The 22,400-nt window shown below is 42.9% G+C and overlaps 1 protein-coding gene across 1 annotated transcript in view; it reads right to left on the bottom strand.

Annotated features, from left to right (window-relative positions):
- LOC129847663 (collagen alpha-2(V) chain-like) overlaps nucleotides 1-22,400 on the bottom strand; it is a 46,486-nt gene that overhangs the window by 9,999 nt on the left and 14,087 nt on the right. The window contains exons 13-47 of the mRNA XM_055915405.1: nucleotides 20,449-20,502; nucleotides 19,956-20,009; nucleotides 19,721-19,774; nucleotides 19,432-19,476; nucleotides 19,223-19,276; nucleotides 18,802-18,846; nucleotides 18,385-18,438; nucleotides 18,002-18,100; nucleotides 17,741-17,785; nucleotides 14,349-14,447; nucleotides 14,035-14,088; nucleotides 13,368-13,475; nucleotides 13,117-13,170; nucleotides 12,916-13,014; nucleotides 12,687-12,740; nucleotides 8,070-8,168; nucleotides 7,774-7,827; nucleotides 7,248-7,301; nucleotides 7,065-7,118; nucleotides 6,899-6,952; nucleotides 5,862-5,906; nucleotides 5,226-5,324; nucleotides 4,918-5,025; nucleotides 4,681-4,734; nucleotides 4,330-4,383; nucleotides 3,973-4,026; nucleotides 3,752-3,805; nucleotides 3,268-3,429; nucleotides 3,019-3,072; nucleotides 2,725-2,886; nucleotides 2,452-2,559; nucleotides 2,179-2,286; nucleotides 1,913-1,966; nucleotides 1,621-1,728; nucleotides 1,213-1,266 (exon numbers count right to left, since the gene is read on the bottom strand). Coding sequence (XP_055771380.1) covers nucleotides 1,213-1,266; nucleotides 1,621-1,728; nucleotides 1,913-1,966; nucleotides 2,179-2,286; nucleotides 2,452-2,559; nucleotides 2,725-2,886; nucleotides 3,019-3,072; nucleotides 3,268-3,429; nucleotides 3,752-3,805; nucleotides 3,973-4,026; nucleotides 4,330-4,383; nucleotides 4,681-4,734; nucleotides 4,918-5,025; nucleotides 5,226-5,324; nucleotides 5,862-5,906; nucleotides 6,899-6,952; nucleotides 7,065-7,118; nucleotides 7,248-7,301; nucleotides 7,774-7,827; nucleotides 8,070-8,168; nucleotides 12,687-12,740; nucleotides 12,916-13,014; nucleotides 13,117-13,170; nucleotides 13,368-13,475; nucleotides 14,035-14,088; nucleotides 14,349-14,447; nucleotides 17,741-17,785; nucleotides 18,002-18,100; nucleotides 18,385-18,438; nucleotides 18,802-18,846; nucleotides 19,223-19,276; nucleotides 19,432-19,476; nucleotides 19,721-19,774; nucleotides 19,956-20,009; nucleotides 20,449-20,502 — 2,565 coding nt within the window. The remainder of the gene's footprint in view (nucleotides 1-1,212; nucleotides 1,267-1,620; nucleotides 1,729-1,912; nucleotides 1,967-2,178; nucleotides 2,287-2,451; nucleotides 2,560-2,724; nucleotides 2,887-3,018; nucleotides 3,073-3,267; nucleotides 3,430-3,751; nucleotides 3,806-3,972; nucleotides 4,027-4,329; nucleotides 4,384-4,680; nucleotides 4,735-4,917; nucleotides 5,026-5,225; nucleotides 5,325-5,861; nucleotides 5,907-6,898; nucleotides 6,953-7,064; nucleotides 7,119-7,247; nucleotides 7,302-7,773; nucleotides 7,828-8,069; nucleotides 8,169-12,686; nucleotides 12,741-12,915; nucleotides 13,015-13,116; nucleotides 13,171-13,367; nucleotides 13,476-14,034; nucleotides 14,089-14,348; nucleotides 14,448-17,740; nucleotides 17,786-18,001; nucleotides 18,101-18,384; nucleotides 18,439-18,801; nucleotides 18,847-19,222; nucleotides 19,277-19,431; nucleotides 19,477-19,720; nucleotides 19,775-19,955; nucleotides 20,010-20,448; nucleotides 20,503-22,400) is intronic.

Here is a 22,400-nt window from a genome sequence, read left to right as displayed (position 1 = left end):
AATCTGAGTTAACTCTGTATCTTTATTGCCCTTTTATTTAAATCTTTGCACTGTCTCTGCACACTCACAGGGACCTACACACTCACACTCACTGTCACTCCAACACACACACACACAAACACTCACTCCATCATTTGCACACTCACACATAATATGCACATACATTTTTACTGACTCTACACACCTACTCACATGCAAGCTGCCGCTACTCTGTTCAACTTATATCCTGTTGCCTAGTCATCTTACCCCTATACATATCTACTTCCATCACTCCAGTATCCCTGCACATGTAAATATGGTATTGGAACTGACTTCTAAAATATTTCCTGTATACAGTATAGTATGCTTACTTACTTTATTGTGTATATCATATTTCTTATTCTTATTTCTTGTGTTTTTTCCCCTAGTAATACATTGTTATTGATTATTGCGCTGTTGAGTTTGCAAGGCAGACTTTTCACTGCATGCGACATTAAAACTTGGAACGAGCTTCCCATTGTATTCGAACTGAGGGGTAGGTTAGGACCACGGGCATTCACACCTGACCCAATGGGCAATCAGCAAGCAGCTGTCTGAGCTACAAAGCCTTGGAAGTGCAATGTTATTCAACTGTTTTGATGCTATTCATTTAAACCGATATGATACCAATATTGGTTCGGGGGAAAAGTAAACAGATTTTGCATATCACTAGTTTATACAGTATGTACTAATCAACAGGCATACTACTACCACTAGTAGTGTACTCTACTTCATTAACAGGCATACTACTACCACTAGTAGTGTACTTACTTCATCAACAGGCATACTACTACCACTAGTAGTGTGTACTCTACTTCATCAACAGGCATACTACTACCACTAGTAGTGTGTACTCTACTTCATCAACAGGCATACTACTACCACTAGTACTGTACTCTACTTCATCAGTAGGCATACTACTACTACCACTAGTAGTGTACTCTACTTCATCAACAGGCATACTACTACCACTAGTAGTGTGTACTCTACTTCATCAACATGCATACTACTACCACTAGTAGTGTACTTACTTCATCAACATGCATACTACTACCACTAGTAGTGTGTACTCTACTTCATCAACAGGCATACTACTACCACTAGTAGTGTGTACTCTACTTCATCAACAGGCATACTACTACCACTAGTAGTGTGTACTCTACTTCATAGGAAATGTAAGAGAGGTGTTCTTACCAGCTTCCCCCGGATCCCTGATTGCCCCTGGGGTCCTGGAGGCCCTCTAGCACCCTGGTGTTGAAAAACAAAAAAACTATGTCAAGGGAAATCAAATCATAGAACCTGAAATGAGTTTACTACTACCAACCTTGTCACATCTACTCAGAGCATGACAGCTCGTAACCCTGAAACATTACATTTTTACATTTTGTCATTTAGCAGACTCTCTTATCCAGAGAAGACAGTAGTGAGTTACAGTAGTGAGTGCATATATTTTCATACTGGGTTTTGACCTCAAACACTGTAGACTCCTATGACCTCTAACGCCATAAGGGTCTACAGTCATGTCTCAAGGCTAGAAGGCTCTGAACGTTGGTGTGGCAATTAACTCTGCGATGGCATTGTGGCAATGTCCAGATTACTCACATTGTCTCCTCTCTTCCCAGGGACACCAGAGGTGCCGACTGGACCAACAGAGCCATGAAGCCCCGGAGTTCCAGCAAGACCCTCAGCACCAGGATTCCCTCTATCTCCCTACAGACAGACAGACAGACAGACAGACAGACAGACAGACAGACAGACAGACAGACAGACAGACAGACAGACAGACAGACAGACAGACAGACAGACAGACAGACAGACAGGACAGATTTTCTGGTGAAATGGTTTGATCATACATTTCCATAAAGTTTCTTGTCCATCTGTAGCTGTGTCTTACCCTGGCTCCTATAAGTCCATCCTTGCCAGGTACCCCATCAGACCCAGCATTACCCTGTAAAGACAGATTGCTGCATTAAGTTTACCTGTGCTGTATAGTACAGTATCCTTCTGTTACAGTACAGACCTGCTTTTCAGGGGAACTATTATAATTCCCACATGAATGAAAGGTGTCAGGATGTTTTAATCCACAGTTGGTTTAATGGAAATGTGTTCACTGAACCCACAGACAGAACAGTCATGGGTCAATTAAGTGAAAACACATACCGTAAGACCAAGGTCCCCTCTTGGTCCGGTTGCCCCTGGTAACCCGACTGCACCGACAGCACCCTTGCCTCCCCGAGTTCCGGGGGCACCTGATTTTCCGGGTGCACCCTGGGGAAAAAGTGTGACATCACTGGTCAGGACACAAATGGAAAGTGTATGAGTGTACTGTATATCTGACTGAGTCTTGGATTGGGACTCTGTTCAGTGTATAATGATACTACTCTCAAGACTATAGAAATGAATGGTGAATGTGAACTTGAGTTCCATACATACAGCAGTACCGGGGGGCCCAACCATCCCGCTCTCTCCTCTGACTCCAGGTATGCCCACAACACCTCGTTGTCCTGAGATGCCTGGTGGTCCCGCCGGCCCATTAGGGCCCTGTCAGAAACAAAGACCATCCCATTGGCCAATGGTAACTTCAGATATTTTCTAGTCTATCAAAAGAAGTATAGCGTAATGGAGGATGGCAGAGAAGTCTCGCTCTGTAAACCACTTTGAACAATACAGCTAAATGTTTTACTTCTGTAACTCTCTCATATTTACCCCTGGTCCATCCTCTCCAGGCTCTCCCTTGTCTCCTGGGGCACCTGCCGGGCCCGGGGCCCCTCTCTCTCCTACACGCCCAGGGCCTCCATTCTCGCCTCTAAGTCCAGGAGTACCTGCCTTCCCTGGGGTACCAATGTCTCCAGGCACCCCTACCTCACCCTGGAAGAGGGGAAAGACAACGTGAGTAATGGAATAACATATTTCACTATATTGCTATTGTTTATGAAATAATTTATTGGTGATCTCATAGGTAGAAAGTGATTTGATTGGTCGATAGTAGGATTAACTCACAACGGAGCCTGCTGGACCAACTCCCCCAGGGAATCCTGGGAAACCAGACCCACCCTGAAAATGACAGATGAAATTCTTATCAGAAAATATCAACATACTGTACTACATATTCAGTGAATTCCCTGGAAAAGCATTCCTACTCTGTGCTGAGTAGCCATGATCAGGTCTATTTCTACAGTAAATACCATGGTGAAGTGTTTCTATGAATGCTCCAGCCGTTATATGTCACCCTCAGTACGACGCACTCACCGCGGCCCCTTGTGTTCCTCTGGCCCCCTTTAGTCCAGTCACACCAGCAGGACCCTGGGAACCAAGTTTACCAGCTGTTCCCTGGAGTCCCTGTGCTCCAGCCTCACCCTTCTGACCCCTCTCTCCTGGTTCACCTTTGACCCCGGGTTGCCCATCGGGACCCTGTGAAGAGTCGGACACAATGACCATGATTACTGGGCAGATTCATCGCAATGCGAAACGACTTCCAAGTCTCACCATGGAAATATTTACTATGTGGTTATATGGAAATGGTTATTAACTTTGACCATTACTGAAATTTGTATTCAACATTATACAGGAGGATGTTTGCAGCGTAATCTGTTCAGACATCACCTGTAACAACACCAAGCCAAGGTTGACAAATTAACAGAGCATGAAGGGACACAATACAACAGGGAAGGCGCCTGTCATAGCTGACACTATTGGGCGTGACAGACCGCCACATTGTTTGAAAGCCACTCACAGGAGACCCAGGGAATCCTACTGCACCGGTTGGACCAGGCTCCCCAGAAGCTCCCTATAACAGATGTTGGGTCAGAGGTCAGTACAGAGGTATATGAGAACTATTAACAGTATGTTGCAATTGTCTTTTTTTACTATGGGACAATTGTACACAATTGTACACAAGACAACTTACAGTATTTCATGTGTCAATAGTTTTACAAAATGAATCGCAGTACTTACGGCCACTGCTCGCGCTCCTCGACGTCCAGGGGGCCCTTTAGGGCCGGCCTCTCCCTAAAACAAACAAATATAATATATTGTCTGGGTATCTGTGGTAGGCACTGAGGCCTTAATATGGATAGGTGTTCTCTGCTACAGTGTATGTTCATCTAGTCTGTCTGTCTAAGTGCTGTTGGTGACTGTATGCTGGATGCACCTTTAGGGTCTAGGCAGGGTTACTGTTAAAGCACTATGTGACAACTAATGATGTAAAGAGGCCTTCATGAATACATTTGAGTGAGTGAGTGAGTGAATGAGTGAATGAGTGAGTGAGTGAGTGAGTGAGTGAGTGAGTGAGTGAGTGAGTGAATGCTTTACCTTATCACCATTGAGCCCAATGCCTCCTGTTGGTCCAACTGGACCCGGAAGTCCCTTTAAATGAAAAACAAACAGGATTTCAAATATTCGACTACTTGCTGTGAACAACTTCCTATGGTTATGAAACCAATGAAACTGGAAGGTGCATCAAAAGGTCACTCCACTCCACCCAGGGCCTACAACTGGTTATGATGACGTCACTACATTTTGACATATTATTCAACTTGAACCTAACAGAATTTAGTTGTGGGTGACATTTTAAGATGTTATTTTTGCTTAAAACCTTGATGTAATCCATTTAGGTGACTCAGAAAGGTATGTGTAGACATGTATGTGTAAGGCAACTCTCACCCCGGGCCCGTCGTTTCCAGCAGTACCCTCGGTTCCTTTCTCACCAACTGAACCCTAAGGAGAGAAGAGGGGTCAGCAGAACAGGACTGCAGAATGAACCCACCCAGTTATAGCATGGAATACACCACTTTGAAGGGTTACAACTTGTAGTTCCTTCTAGTGTCTTGGACTCTGGAGGTACTTTGTGGACTTTACCAAGTTTTGGTTGATATTTTCCCCTCCAACACAGATACTTACCACATCTCCTTTAGGACCAGGAGAACCAGGGATACCCCTCTCCCCTGGCATCCCCTGCAGGCCTGCAGCTCCTATGTCCCCAACGGTTCCTTTAGTTCCAGACCCACCCTGGGGGAAGAACACACACAGAAACAACTCTCATATCATGTTTGTGGGAAAAAACATGGATATATGAGGTTATCATTACATTGTTAATCTGCATTAGGCCTCCATCGTGGAAGAGATATCATTTGACAACCTGGTTAAATGACTGAATGAATAAAGACACAAATAAATACATCTTTTAAAGTGATGTGTTCTAGACTTACCTTTGATCCCTCTGGTCCTGGCCCCCCTGAAATACCTTTGGGCCCCGGTAGTCCGTTAGTTCCCACATCACCTCTCTCTCCTGGGATGCCACGCTCACCCTGCGATACAATCACCCACTGGTCAGCTACAAACAACGTCTTTACAGCGCTGTATGTTATAAACAGGGCCTTGTGTTTTAGTTATCATGTCACATGACCTGGATTTTAAGCTTTTTCCAGAAATGAGAATTAGACCAAAAAATGAAAGCAATTGTCTGAAGATGATGCTGGACCATCTAACATTTAAAAAATGGAACAGTTTGATGAAAAAGCTTTACATGAACATTAAAATCCAGGCCATGTGACATGATTAACAAAAACACAGTGCCCTAGTTACAAACCTTATTTTAGTAGTGAAGATAAGGACTGAACTCAAACAAAACCGCATTGGGGAAAAAAATGAATTTTGCCACACGATAGGTTTCCATTATGTATTAGGTAATTGTACTTCTGTATTGAAAAAATATCAATATGATTATGATTTCAGTTGGAAGATGTATTTTCTCTGCAGAGGGGCAGGGTTACTTTCCCCCTGTTGCGGGTTGTATTCAAATGGGCATCAAATTAATAGATAAATCAGCTATTAAGATGGCTTACCCTTGGCCCTGTGAGACCAGCAGCCCCTCCCTCTCCAGCGATACCCTGGGAATGACAATACCAAAACCATTTCATCAACACAACAGACAGGCTGTTTCAATCCCCTCTTCCACCTTCCTTACTGTCCAATCCCCTTCCCTGACACACTTCCTGCATTTATACTTAAGCTACATTTTTATTATATTCTACTGAGTTCCTTTCCTTATTATTTTTGTATTCTTATCTTTTGCTATTTCTTATTGTTGTCACATTGTCGAGAGGGAACCTGCAAGTAAGCATTTCATTGGACTGTGTATACCATGTGTATCGCATACGGGCATACGACAAATCAACTCGAACTTGTTTACACAGGCAGCCTAATTTTGATATTTTTCCACTAATTGGTCTTTTGAACAACCAGAACAGCAATTTTGCCAAGAAGCAGGTTGACGTTTATGGGCCAGATTGAAAGTCAAAATTGGTGATATATCATAAACATTTATAAAACAAAAATGGTCTTAATTTAAGGTTAGGGTTAGGCAAAAGGTTAGCATTGTGGTTAAGGTTAGGTTTAAAATCAGATTTTCTGACTTTGTGGCTGTGCCAGCATGTAACTACCCTGCAGAGCTGCCTCCAGAACATGAGTCATCCCAATAAATGCCTACCTGCTATCAATAATAGGGTAAAATATCAGAATTGTGCTTCCTGTGTAAATGCAGCATTAAATAACCCTGAAACGTTGATGAACCTAATAGTAGTGTTGTATATCTATAACTCAACTCAAAAACCTGTTACATTTCTAGATTCTTACTGTAGATAATGAATGGACTGTGTTTCGTTATGTTGCCAGACTCATGACTGGTTAACGTGTGCCTTTGTTTGGTCCATTGCAGGCAAAGGCACACATACCCAGTCATGCGTCTATCAACAGAACAACATTTAGTTCATTATCTAAAGAAATTATCTATTGTTGAAATGTAACATAAATAAGCTGTAAACAAATCAACTGTAAATAGAGCTTATTGTATGTCACAGTTGGGCGTGATGTCATACCGTACCTCAGCACCTGGTTTCCCAGACTCTCCAGGTGGACCAGCAGATCCAGGTAGACCCTGAAATACATCACACCATTATAGCTCTCATTTCCCCTTTATTGACTAGAACTATCACTAGTCTCTATTCTAGTAAACACAAGGTGAATAAATCCCATGTGAAACAGCATACCTGGAAGCCATTCATACCAGGAGGTCCTTGTTCTCCTCTCTTCCCTGCAACTCCCTAAAAGAAGTCAAGTATGGGCAGGACAACCAGCAGCGGTTTAAGCTTACCATAACCCCATACAGTATTTCATGTTTAAACTGTGTTGGTATATATCGTTTAATTGAAACATATTAACCAGATACTTACTGCTGGACCAGCAGTGCCACCAGCGCCCATCTCTCCAGCTTTCCCATTAACCCCCTGTATGAGAAACAGTCCTCAGTGGTCAGTGTGTACTATGAGGTACTACAGCAGAGTTCTACCAGCTTACAATGGGAGAAAGCTTAGAATGGAAACTGAAAATGTTTTATTTAAGCAATAAGGCCCGAGAGGGTGTGGTACATGGCCAATATACCACGGCTAAAAGCTGTTCTTATGCACGGCGCAACGCGAAGTGCCTGGACACAGCCCTTAGCCGTGGTATATTGGCCATATATCACAAACCCCCGAGGTGCCTTACTGCTATTATAAACTGGTTACCAACTTAATTAGAGCAGTAGAAATAAATGTTTTGTCATACCCGTGGGATACGGTTTGATATACCATGGCTGTCAGCCAATCAGCATTCAGGGATCGAACCACCCAGTTTATATTTGGAAATGAACCAGTTTGAGGGGCAGTTCCACCACCTACAAAATCCTATTTGAACCCCTGATGAGTGTAGTGTACTTACCCTCTGTCCTGCAACACCTGGGGTCCCCACTTCTCCTGCCTTACCAGGGTCTCCCTGAGAGGACAAAAGAACAATGATCCACAATCAATAACATGTCAATGTTTCCCTCAGCCTATATCATATAAGTAGCATTCCAGTGTCTCTCCTGACATCGTATGGTCCATGGTAGACGCATTCAAACAACTACAGTATTTCATTCATCATTCTAAATGTGATGGGTTTAATGGAGCTGCTTCTACTGTATATTGTGGAAAGGAACACACACACATGATCTCCATAAAGTGTGGGTTACTTACAGTAAAGCCTTTTGGTCCTACTACACCCATGGTTCCAGCTGGACCTCTGGTACCATCTGACCCTGCTGGCCCTGGACCCCCATCCTCTCCTCCTCCTCCCTGAGAGAGAGAGGGAGGGAGAGAGAAAGAGAGAGAGGGAGGGAGAGAGAAAGAGAGAGAGAGAGACAGAAACAGAGGTAGGTTGACGTTTGGCCTGTTTATAGATAAAAACATGTATTATACACTCCCCTGCGTATTTAATATGTTTCTTAACACTTCTACATTAATGTGGATGCTGCCATGATTACGGGTAATCATGAATGAATCATGAATAATGATAAGTGAGAAATCTACAGACACACAAATATCCTACCCCCCCAAAATGCTAAGCTATTGTAATGATGAGAGGTTAGGATGTTTTGGGGCCTGATCTGTGTGCATCTGAAACCTTCTTACTCATCATTCATTCAGGATTATCCGTAACCATGGCAGCATCCACATTAATGTAGAAGTGTTCAGAAACATTCTATTCTTATTTATAGTAAAAGTGACTCCAAAATTACACAATACATTATTCACCATTCATTTCTATTGGGCAAAACGTAATCTGAAACACAACCAAAACAAACTGCAAATGCATCCAACAAGACTGTAGAGTCATTGCGTGCTAGAAATATGTGACCAAATACTAAACTTTTGACCTAATTTTAATACACTATAAGTGAATTTGTCCAAATACTTATGACCCCTTCAAATGGGGTACTAGATACATAAAGTGCATTTATTTCAAAACGGTAAAACAGATACCGGTATGTATGAAATCACCTCATATAAAACATTTAAACTCAAATTGACTCCCGAGTGGTGCAGCGGTCTAAGGCAGTGCATCTCAGTGCTAGAGGTGTCACTACAGACCCTGGTTCGATTCTGGGCTGTATCACAACTGGCCGTGATCGGGAGTACCATAGGGCGGTGCACAATTGTCCGGGTTAGGGGAGGGTTTGGCCGGTGTAGGCCGTCATTGTAAATAAGAATTTGTTCTTAACTGACTTGCCTAGTTAAATAAATATAAAAAAATCCAAAATTCTGTAGTACAGAGCCAAATTAAATGTTTTAACATCACTGTCCAAATGAATAGTGAAGTGAAGAGTCAAGCAGTGAAGTGAAGAGTCAAGCATTTCGCTACACTCGCATTAAAACCTGTTGGGGATGGGGGCGCTGTTTAGACTATTTATGCTAATGTGGCTAATTTTTTAAACGGCTTCCCACAAAATCCTTGATCGTACAATATGCATATTATTATTATTATTGGATAGAAAACAGTCTATAGTTTCTATAGGAGTTGAAATTTTGTCTCTAAGTGGAACAGAGCCCATTCTACAGCAATTTCCCTGACATGGAGTCAGATTTGAGAAATGTTGGCCACTTTTCTGAAGTCAGTTAAAAGGGCACTGTCGTTGCTATGACTATACGGACACTTCTTACGTCTTCCCCTGGATGCCTTTACGTGATGACGATTCCAACGGGGTCGATTGCTCGTTCACAGGCCCTACAAATGAAAAAAACCTTTAGCTAGCAAGTCTTTTCTTGCTGCGTAACGCGCGAGGAAGACACCGACCCTCTCCTGTTCCAAGCGTTAGTTTAGCCTGTTATATTTCTCCGGTCATCTTTTCACTCGTTATAGGAGTTACAAACATCATGAAGTAGTTAATTTAAAGCGTTTTATAGCAATTTATATCCGTTTAGTGCGATTTTGGGACATTTATTTTTGCAACGATGTGAAAAGTTGGGCACGCTTTTCAGTTCATCCCGAACGCAGTTGACATTTCCACATGGCAAGAGGACAGCTTTCCACCAAAAGACGATTTCTCCCAAGAAAGGATCCTTTGCCCAAGATACTGATGGAAGAACAGCTCAAGGTAGGACATTTTTATTATGATAAATCGTGTTTCTGTCGAAACATTTTAGTGGCTTAGGACGCCATGTTTTTTGACGTAGCTTCGCTTGGCGCAAACTGTATTGAAAAGTAAGGATAAATTAAAAAATGTAATAACGCAATTGTATTAAGAATTAAATTGTCTATCAATCCCTGTCCACCCTATATTTTTTAGTCACGTTTATGAGTATTTATGTATAAGAGTAGATCACTGTCTAAGTGGCGCAAGGACAAATTCTGACCAGCTGAGTTACATTTCACATTGTCTAACCATGATTTTGGTGGCTAAATATAAACATTTTCGATCAAACTGTATATGCATGTTGTAATGTGATGTTACAGGAGTGTCATCGGAAGAATTCTGAGAAGGTTAGTGAAAAAATTAATATCTTTTGGCGATGTTGACTTTTATCGCTCACTTTGGCTAGAATCAATGCTGGGCTGCTAATTGCTATGTGCTAAGCTAATATAACGATTTATTGTGTTTTCGCTGTAAGACACTTAGAAAATCTGAAATATTGTCTGTATTCACAGGATCTGTGTCTTTCGATTCGTGTATGCTGTGTATTTTTACGAAATGTTTGATGATTAGTAGTTAGGTAAACACGTTGCTCATTGTAATTATTCTAGTCCATTTGTGATGGTGGGTGCAATTGTAAACTATGAAGTCTACCTGAAATATGCACTTTTTTCTAACAAAACCTATCCCATACCATAAATATGTTATCAGACTGTCATCTAATGAGTTTTTTTGTTGGTTAGGGGCTATAAATATCTTAGTTTAGCCGAATTGGTGATGGCTACTGGTGTTGGTGGACAAATAAAAGATGGTGGATTATGCTAATGTGTTTTTAGGTAATAGATGTACATCTTTACATATTGTGTCTTCCCTGTAAAACATTTTAAAAATCGGAAATGTTGACTGGATTCACAAGATCTGTGTCTTTCATTAGCTGTATTGGACTTTAATGTGTGAAAGTTAAATATTTTAAAAATATATTTTTTTTGAATTTCGCGGCACTGGTTTTTCAGTGGGGGGGGGGGGGGGGGTGCCGCTAGCGCCACGCTGATCCTAGACAGGTTAACATCTGCTAACCATGTGTATGTGACAAATAAATTTGATTTGAATAGGCAGGGGAGTAAATATAAACTCAGCAGAATAAGAAACATCCCTTTTTCAGGACTTTTCAAAGATAAAACGTAAAAATCCAAATAACTTCACAGATCTTCATTGTAAAGGTTTAAACACTGTTTCCCATGCTTGTTCAATGAACCACAAACAATTAATGAACATGCATCTGTGAAACGGTCGTTAAGACACTAACAGCTTACAGACGGTAGGCAATTAAGGTCACAGTTATGAAAACTTAGGACAATAAAGAGGCCTTTCTACTGTCTCTGAAAAACACCAAAAGAAAGATGCCCAGGGTCCCTGCTCATCTGCGTGAACGTGCCTTAGGCATGCTGCAAGGAGGAATGAGGACTGATGTGGCCAAGGCAATAAATTGCAATGTCCGTACTGTGAGACGCCTAAGACAGCGCTACAGGGAGACAGGACGGACAGCTGATTGTCCTCGCAGTGGCAGACCACGTGTAACAACACCTGCACAGGATCGGTACATCCAAACATCACACCTGCGGGACAGGTACAGGATGGCAACAACAACTGCCCGAGTTACACCAGGAATGCACAATCCCTCCATCAGTGCTCAGACTGTCCGCAATAGGCCGAGAGAGGCTGGACTGAGGGCGTGTAGGCCTGTTGTAAGGCAGGTCCTCACCAGACATCACCGGCAACAACGTCGCCTATGGGCACAAGCCCACCGTCGCTGGACCTGACGGGACTGGAAAAAAGTGCTCTTCACTGATGAGTCGCGGTTTTGTCTCACCAGGGGTGATGGTCGGATTCGCGTTTATTGTCGAAGGAATGATCATTACACCGAGGCCTGTAGTCTGGAGCGGGATCGATTTGGAGGTGGAGGGTCCGTCATGGTCTGGGGCGACGTGTCACAGCATCATCGGACTGAGCTTGTCATTGCAAGCAATCTCAACGCTGTGCGTTACAGGGAAGACATCCTCCTCCCTCATGTGGTTCCCTTCCTGCAGGCTCATCCTGACATGTCCCTCCAGCATGACAATGCCACCAGCCATACTGCTCATTCTGTGCGTGATTTCCTGCAAGACAGGAATGTCAGTGTTCTGCCATGGCCAGCGAAGAGCCCGGATCTCAATCCTATTGAGCACGTCTGGGACATGTTGGATCGGAGGGTGAGGGCAGGGCCATTCCCCCCAGAAATGTCCGGGAACTTGCAGGTGCCTTGGTGGAAGAGTGGGGTAACATCTCACAGCAAGAACTGGCAAATCTGGTGCAGTCCATGAGGAGGAGTTGCGTTGCAGTACTTAATGCAGCTGGTGGCCACACCAGATACTGACTGTTATTTTTGATTTTGCCCCCCCCCCCCCCCCCCCCCTCTGTTCAGGGACACATTATTCAATTTCTGTTAGTCACATGTCTGTGGAACTTGTTCAGTTTATGTCTCAGTTGTTGAATCTTGTTATGTTCATACAAATATTTACACGTGTTAAGTTTGCTGTAAATAAATGCAATTTACAATGAGGGGACGTTTCTTTTTTTGCTGAGTTTATATATATATAGAAATGGGTAGGGGAGTATATATATATCCTGACTCATTTCCACACACCATTGGTCCTTGGTGTCCCTCAGGACCCTGGGAGCCGAGAAGACCCGACAGACCCTGAGGAAAGAAAAGGGAGGATTTTAATAAAATGTTGACTCTTTTTTAGGTGGTTCTGTTCATGTACTTCTCATGTCTGTTTCATCTAGGATCAACATAAGCGTGATGATCACCACAAAGGAATTTTCTTCTGTGATAGAGAATGCTGACGAGAGGTAGAGGTGTGTTATCTCACCCGTGCCCCTGGAAGACCTGGCTCTCCAGTGCGTCCTGGGTCACCATCGGCACCTTTGGCACCAGATGACCCACCCAGTCCTCGCTCACCTTGGGCACCCTGATCACAGAATGGAGTGTGGCGTTTGAATGGCATAATATTATTATTCAATGACTTAACCCGGCTGACTTATTCTATAGATTGAAAGAGAAATCAACCTACCTTTTGACCAGGTAGCCCATCCTGACCAGGAAAACCTCTACTGCCAGGAGCACCCTGGAAATTACACATTGGTTTTAACAGAATTTGCTAAATGGTTTTGATTTTAATCAAATAATTTTGCTGTTTGCTGTTATTGAATGTACTGAGGAAAGACAGAGAGAGAAAGAGAGAAAGAGAGAAAGAGAGAAAGAGAGAAAGACAAGAGACAGAGACAGACATTGTTCTTGTAGTGAGTGAAAGAGCTGATTTACTCTCTCTCCATTGGGTCCAGCGGCGCCTGAAGTCCCGGCGTCACCCCGTTCTCCCCTCTTCCCCTCCTCTCCCATGGGACCCAGCGCTCCATGATCACCAGGTGCACCCTGCAATGACGTCATAATCAAACAAGATGGCTGCCACATCATACATTAGTGTTTGTTATATTTTACTGTATGGCCTTTTAAGAGTGCCATAAAATGAATTGAATATATTGTAGTTGCACTCAACTTTGGGTGTGGATAAACGTACTTGTCCCTAGGAGCATCAAACTGCTCAACATGCACTAAGCACTTTAAAGCTGGTCTAGACTGAAGGAATAGCCAAGTGGAAAATGTTGCTACCCTTGATGTTGTCTTTAACTCATTGCTCGATAATGCAAGAGACATTTCTGTCAAAGGCCCAATAAATGAAGTGAACAAGCTGAACTTTGGAGGAAGGCTCAGATAGATATGTACCCCATTCAGAAAGAAACCAGCGCCAGCATAACCTGCCTTTCAACATAACCTGCCTTACAACATAACCTGCCTTTCAACGTCACCTGCCTTTCAACATCACCTGCCTTTCTACGTCACATGCATGTGTTGAAAGGCAGGTTGTTGCTATTGTACATTATTAAACCATGGAATTAGAGATACATTCATTATGACGGGTTGTATATCTTACAGATTCTCCTTTGAATCCAGCATCTCCTTTGAATCCGGGAACGCCTAAATCACCCTTGTGAGAAGAGAAGAATATGATGGATAGATGTTTCACATGACATTGTTTTTCAAGTCTACTGACAATGTACGATCTCAAGGTTTGAGAGCTAGCTTTTCCTGACGGCGTTATGAACATGTAGCCATATGATAGCATTTTAACTGGAGCATGGAAACCAGCAGTAGTTCCTATGACCTTTGTAACAGCTAGGGACCTGACAACCATTCTTGAGCAAAACAATGAAATGAGTGGTCAAAATTAAACAACAAATCTCTTACCAGTTGGCCCTTAGGCCCGGGCAGTCCAGTGGTTCCCTGTGGTCCGGGGGGCCCCGCGGGGCCAAGCAGTCCAGTCAGACCCTGGATACCTGGAGCTCCCTGGGGTAGAAATCACATCATTATGCCTAAAATAGGTATATAATCTGTGTTCACAAATTGACATCAATGAATGACTTTTCTTACAGGACAGGCTGCCTTTTGTCTCTGTGACTCTGTGCCAGGGCCCATTCTAACAGGACAGGCTGTAGTCTACTGTCTCTATGACCAGGCCCATTCTAACAGGACAGGCTGTAGTCTACTGTCTCTGTGACTCTGTGCCAGGGCCCATTCTAACAGGACAGGCTGTAGTCTACTGTCTCTGTGACTCTGTGCCAGGGTTCATTCTAACAGGACAGGCTGTAGTCTACTGTCCAGACCAGTGAAGGCTATTCAGATGAGGAAGGGGAGGACCATCCTCCTCAGTGAATTTTATACAAAAATATATTTTTTTAAACGTTAAAAAAGTTATACTTTTTAGATAAAACTAAACTTAATATAATCACGTCACCAGATAATTGATTAAAACACACTATTTTGCAATGAAGATCTACAGTAGCCTCAACAGCACTCTGTATGGTAGCACCATGGTGTAGCCGGAGGACAGCTAGGTTCCGTCCTCTTCTGAGTACATTGACTTCAATACAAAACCTAGGAGGCTCATTGTTCTCATCTCAACTTCAGGTGGACGTCCTCCAACCTGTCAGAGCTCTTGCAGAATGAACTGACATGTTGTCCACCCAATCAAAGGATCAGATAATGAATATAGCACTGAAACCATAAGCTACAGCTAGCTAGCACTGCAGTGCAAAAAATGTGGGGAGTAGTTGATTCAAAGAGAGAAAAGACAATAGTTGAACGGTTTTGAACAAATTAATTTCTTCCAAAATGAAGCAAGAGAGAGATTGTCCTTTTTTTCACTTTCAGTTTCACTTACTTAGCTGGCAAATGCAGCTAGCTAGTTTAGCCTACTCAAACACGATGCTCTAACAGCGGGATGCCATGTTAGCTAGCTGGCTATAACTAGCCAACATAACACTGAAACTCTTCCAAGTCAAGGTAAGCTTTTGGTTTATACAAATTTATTGCCACAGGGGCCTGCCGGTGTAAATTCTAACCTGTTTACTGACTGTACACTTTAACGTTACTGCATGATTGTAGCGGGTTTACTAATGCGTTAGTTCTATTAGCTATGTTGACTATGACGTTACTTTAGCTAATAAGGTGACAACGTTGTAGGCTTTGCGTTGCGGTTATGATATGGTTTGGCTTGGAAAGGTTTTCTCGCCTGGTCACATACAGCTGATGTGTTGTGCATTGAAGTCCACACACGAAGTGAACAGATGAGAGGAGGAGAGAGCATAGATGCGAGAAGAAATACAACGTGGCTGCTATGAAAGTGAACTGTGTTTACGCGTGTTCAGGGGTGTATTCATTCTGCCGATTCTGTTGAAAATCGTTTCTTAAACTGAAGCAAACGTAACACAACGGGGATAAACATACCTGAATTTGTCCAATTGAAACTCTCGTTTGCCACTGTTGGACTAATGATTACACCCTATATCAGCTTGATGCAGGCAAGAGTGTGCCAGGCGGTATTGAATGTGTCACTGTCTGTCCATGTGTCACTGTCTTTTACTTAAAATTTCTCTCTCCACCTGTGTGCACCTACGTTGTAGAAACCTCATGATAGGCTAGGTTGTAGCAACCTCATGATAGGCTAGGTTTTAGTAACCTCATGATAGGCTAGGTTGTAGCAACCTCATGATAGGCTAGGTTGTAGCAACCTCATGATAGGCTAGGTTGTAGCAACCTTATGAGGGACAGGGAAAATGTGAGTATCATATAGTAGCCTAAACCTATCACTATTACATTGAACTGGGTGAATGAAATATGAATGACAGTCATCCAATATGCTGTAATAGAATTAAGGTCATGCTCATTAAAAAAAGTATCTGAAACGGCACCGACCGCCACTGGTCCAGACAGCACGGCATGTGGGTGGCCAACACCCTATTGAGTACTGTGAACAATTTTACATTGTTGGATATTAAAGAAAATATATGTAGCCATTGACTGTTTTCAGCAGTAAGGCCCACACCCATCAACTACAATGCGATTTGTGAGACTCCTATTGTTACTGGGGTAGGTTGTTTTAAGAAATCAATTCATATTTTTGGAACTCTGAGACCACGATTGAAAACCGCCAAATGCCCACACCCATAACTATACGAGCAACTATTCAATCAGACAAAACATCCAGGTTAAGGTGCATGTTGTTCTGGATCACTGCCCTGGGCGTGATTCCTCGCCTTATGAATAATAGTGGACATCAATCATAAACATTTCATAGAATAATCAAAGACAACAAACAGACATTGAGGATTACATATTTTCTCCAGTGAGTAAGTTGTTATTACAGTAGTTTTCATGAATCACTTGGTATAGGGTTAATGTCAATAACTCATACGAACCCTTTACCCCCTATGAAGAGGAAGCACATTTAAAATGTGTAGTGTATTTCAGGTTTAAAAAGGCTTCTGAAGTTAATAATTTAATCATTTCCACTTTGAAATTTCAGAATTGATTTTCCGTTAGATAGGATCAACACCTACAAAAATGTCCAACAATTATAATCCAAGAAATAATTCAAATTTCCTTTTGCTGCATGATTATTTTCCTGCTGTTGCGAACTGGCTCAAATTAAGATCCTACATGTGTATGGTGTGTAAAAAGTGCTTTATAAAATACATGTGTTTGATTGTGTGTACTGATTGACTTTCTCTTGGAAGATTGTTGACTGATGCGTTCCATCAACAAAACAACATGCACTGGTAGTCTGTGCCAGGGCCCATTCTAACAGGACAGGCTGTAGTCTACTGTCTCTGTGACTCTGTACCAGGGCCCATTCTAACAGGACAAGCTGTAGTCTACTGTCTCTGTGACTCTGTGCCAGGGCCCATTCTAACAAGACAGGCTGTAGTCTACTGTCTCTGTGACTCTGTGCCAGGGCCCATTCTAACAGGACAGGCTGTAGTCTACTGTCTCTGTGACTCTGTGCCAGGGCCCATTCTAACAGGACAGGCTGTAGTCTACTGTCTCTGTGACTCTGTGCCAGGGCCCATTCTAACAATACAAGCTGTAGTCTACTGTCCAGACAGCATGGCATGTGGGGGCCAACACCCTGTTACATACTTTCAAGTATTTTACATAATACATAATAATGAACAATACATCAGATATTAATATTTGGATGATTGGAAGGTGAGAGATACATTAGATTGAGGGGAGGAGAAGGGAGTAGCTGAACAAGGAGATGAACAAGGAGAGATGAAAGTGGGTGAAGTTATACATACGGATGGTCCTTTGGCTCCGGCAGCACCCTCTGTTCCTGTTGGACCCTACAGAAATCAACATGTTTTTTATGTCATTTTTTAAAACTTAATTTAACCCGACAAGTCAGTTAAGCATAAAATGTACTTTCAATGGACGTTTCAATCAGAAACCAGATTCAGCAACATTTTCAGTGAATCAGTCTACACCCTGAAGTGGTGAGTTGTTGATAGTACAGTTACCGTAGGTGTAGAGATTATTAGCATCATGAATTAGCCAAACACCTGAATTCCCGTAGCTCCAGCCAATCCCACGCGTCCGGCCTCCCCTCTTGGTCCTTGCTGGCCCCCTGTTCCTCGTGCTCCTTGGGGCCCTGGTTGCCCCTGGAGACAAAAGTGTCACAGTCAGAGTGTGTTTACATGCACTCTAATCAACCGTTGTTGAACAGATGCATAGCTCATAATGAACAAACACCCTCATAAAAACACCCTCATATAAACATCTTTATCGGAATAGAGTAGTCCGAATGGGCCTGTTTAGAATGAAATGTAATTCTGAGGGGGAAGGACTGGGTTATACGTTTGAGTCACCAATATTTAGTACATGGCTGGTGTGAAGAAGAGGACTGTGCTCCATCAAAGTATATTAAAGAATGAACAGTACTCACCTTTATACCTGGACTACCTGGGAATCCTAGAGCTCCAGTGATCCCCATAGGACCCTAGAATCACATCACATCCAAGATGGTTGGTTGGTACAGTAGGCTGCATGTCATCCACACCTGGGGCTGTATCCAAAATGGCCCCTTATTCCCTTCACACTATAGACACTATATAGGAAATAGGGAGCCATTTTGGACACACTTCTGGTGTTGGTTAGTACTGGAAACATCACTTTTTCCCAGTTAACATCACTGCTGATTTGTAAATGTAGAACACTTTTATACTGGCTTTCAGGAAAATAGTGTATTTTAAGTAGATACAGTGTTGCTTTTCATTTGTTATATTGAATTTGTAATACTGATTTGTGTACTATAATGATTTGATCTGAAGGGTGATGTTTTGTTGGATGTTAGAGGTCGTACCTGTGGTCCTGCTTTCCCAATATGTCCAGATTCACCACGTTTCCCCTGTATGGAGAGAGATGCACAACTGAAAGAAGATTTGACAAATTCACCTCTATCATCTCGTCATCAATGCACATCACCATAGGAGGACAGTGGCAGCATAGGCTGTCATTGTAAGCCAGGATGTCATTGTAAGTAAGAATTTGTTCTTAATTGACTCGCCTGGATAAATCAAAAATAAAAACAAATGTTACAACATGTGTCACTGATAAGCCAAAACAAGACATTTTGAACCTACATATAAACCAATGATGCCTCATGCCACATGTTGAATAAGAACTGACCTCAGATCAATTTAATTCAGGTGGACACTCATTGGTTTATAGAGAGGGAGCTGTGTAATGTAGAGTTATAGTAGTAGTAGTCATATCTCTCTTACCACAGGTCCAGTTGTGCCACTCCTTCCTCTCTCCCCTTGCATTCCTGCTGGACCCTACAATATACAGTATCGTGTTTCACATAATATTACACTCCTCACTAACAGATTGGACACATAACAGAGTATTTACAGCTATTGGTGTGTGTGAGTAACAGGTGTTACAATCATATAATCATTTATTATCAATTAACTAATTGATTATGACCTACCGCAGGACCAGGGGGCCCCATTCCACCAGGAGTACCTGATGGGCCCTGTAAAATAACACACACACACACACACACACACACACACACACACACACACACACACACACACACACACACACACACACACACACACACACACACACACACACACACACACACACACACACACACACACAGAGAGAGAGAGAGTCACGATATGTGCAGCAATTTCAAACAGAAACAGATCATTTTTAGATACTAACCTTGCGAAGCAGCACAAATATACAGATATGCATGATGATGAGTTTACCTTTGACCCAGCAGCACCAGATTGACCTCTCGCTCCTAGAAGACCTGCATGACCCTGTTGATGAGACATTAGCTCATCAGTTCTGATCAGGTCTGTTCTAGGCTCTAACAAATCTCACAGAAGTTCATAACAGCACAGTGCCAAGTTAACTATTTAAAGAACTGTACATGCAGCCATGCTTCAAACTACAGTACAGAGATATGAGCATTGTGATCATCCATGTGCTGCTGCTGACCTTAAGGCCTTTCAGTCCAGGGAGACCTGGCAGTCCTGGGAAACCTCTGGCACCCTGGAAATCACCACATTTAATCACTGTTTGACTTTCACATGTATAAGTACATACAGTGGCCCCATTAAAACAACAGTCTATTCTAGTTGTGGACTATTGTTCATTGGTTTTACTTACAAAATGAAGACTATTCAAGTTTAGGTTGAAGGCAATGCTACCTGCTTTCTTAACTAAGTACAGTTGGATGGGAAAATAAAGCACATCCATCCACAGTCTTACAACTCACTCTAATCATATGGAAATTGTTGTAAGTGGCATAATCAAAATCTTAAAATGTCTATCATAAAAGAAGTGTGTAATTAATTGTGTTTTTGCAAATGCCTTTGCATTCAACATTCATTTGATTTGCAGTGACAGAGAAAGACATTTAATGCAGATAATTGGTTGTTTGAAAGCTGACAGATAGTTGGTATCAGTTGAAAGACAGTTTGTTACTTACGGCAGATCCAGCGGCTCCTGTATCTCCATCTATTCCGGTTGGGCCAGATTCTCCCTGTGAAGGGAAAACATCACATTCCCATATCATTCTCAGCTGCTAGAAGATATTACAGTACAGGTAGGTAACAAATAGTGGTAATTTTCACTCTCTCAGATATAGTCAAACAGCATTTCCCTTACAACAAAAGATTGCGGTTTTGAAACTGCAGTAAAAGTGACTTAATTGCAGTCAACTGTGGTATTTTGGATGCAGTAATTGCAGTTATACTGCACTGTCACTGCAATTACACTACAAAATTACTGCAGTAAAAAAACTGATTTATTTTGGACGCAGTATTTGCAGCCTACTACCGTTATATTGCAGTCTAACTACAGTTATATTACAGTGTACTGCAGTTATACTGCACTCTGACTGCAATATCTTTTCATAAGGGTTCAACAGATGAACAGCACTTCAGAAAGGTAAACAAACAGCACTCCAACATAATGTCAAAGTGATTCTGGATGGGTGTGTAAAGCCTAGATGTTCAATGCAGTAAAGGTTGATGTAGAACAAAGGTCAATAAATAACATCTAAATCTCCATGTTGGGTTCGCTTAAGTGACATGCCCAAGAAGCTGGTGTTTGGAGGTGTCGCCACTTCCGCCGAAGTTGGTGCCTCTCCTTGTTCGGGCGGCGTTCGGCGCTCGTCGTCACCGGCTTTCTAGCTGCCACCGATCCATGTTTCTGTTTTCCATTTGTTATGTCTTGAGTGTACACACCTGGTTCCCATGAAGTTATTATTATTTCCCTATTTAACCCTCTGGTTGCCATGATGTTTTGTGCGTGATTATTCCTGGGTTGTGTTAGTCGTGTGTGTTAGGGTTGTTATTGTCACGTTCCTGACCTATTTCTGTTAGTTTGTTATGTGTGTTAGTTGGTCAGGACGTGAGGTTGGGTGGGCATTCTATGTTTTCTGTTTCTATGTTGGTTTATGGGTTGCCTGGTATGGCTCTTAATTAGAGGCAGGTGTTTGGCGTTCCTCTAATTAAGAGTCATATTTAGGTAGGCGTTTTCACAGTGTTCGTTGTGGGTGATTGTCTTCCGTGTCTGTGTCTGTACACCACGCGGGACTGTTTTCGGTTTGTTTGTTCCTCGTTCATTTGTGTAGCCTATGTTTCCTATTCGTGCGTTCTTCTTGTTTTATGTAAGTTCGTCGTCTAGGTCTGTCTACACCGTTTGTTGTTTTTGTTAGTTTAGTCAAGTTCGTGTTTTCTTTAATAAATTATGTGTTCAAACTCCGCTGCGCCTTGGTTCCCTCAATACTCCTCCTTTTCTGATGAAGAGGAGGGGGACTGCCGTTACAGAATCACCCACCAAATATCCAGAACCAAGCAGCGGAGAAAACGGAGTAAGGGACAGAAAAAGGAGGAATGGACTTGGGACGAGGTATTGGACGGGAAAGGTTGCTACACATGGGAGGAGATCCTGGCTGGTAGGGATCGCCTCCAATGGGAACAGCTGGAGGCACTGAGGAGAGCAGAGGCAACCGGAGAAGGGAACTGGAGTTATGAGGGGACGCGTCTTGCACGGAAGCCCAAAAAGCCCGTGAGTAACACCCAAAAATTTCTTGGGGGGGGGCTAAGAGGTAGTGGGCCAAGGGCAGGTAGGAGACCTGCGCCCACTTCCCAGGCTTACCGTGGAGAGCGGGAGTACGGGCAGGCGCCGTGTTACGCAGTAGAGCGCACGGTGTCTCCTGTACGAGTGCATAGCCCAGTGCGGGTTATTCCACCTCCCCGCACTGGTAGGGCTAGATTGGGCATTGAGCCAGGTGTCATGAGGCCGGCTCAACGCGTCTGGTCTCCAGTGCGTCTCCTCGGGCCGGCATACATGGCACCTGCCTTACGCATGGTTTCCCCGGTTCGCCTACATAGCCCGGTGCGGGTTATTCCACCTCCCCGCACTGGTCGGGCG

The sequence above is a fragment of the Salvelinus fontinalis genome, unplaced genomic scaffold (assembly GCF_029448725.1).
Source record: "Salvelinus fontinalis isolate EN_2023a unplaced genomic scaffold, ASM2944872v1 scaffold_0916, whole genome shotgun sequence".
Taxonomy (NCBI): Eukaryota; Metazoa; Chordata; class Actinopteri; order Salmoniformes; family Salmonidae; genus Salvelinus; species Salvelinus fontinalis.
The sequence above is the reverse complement of the archived record's forward strand: the minus strand, read 5'-3'. Positions and strand labels throughout refer to the sequence as shown.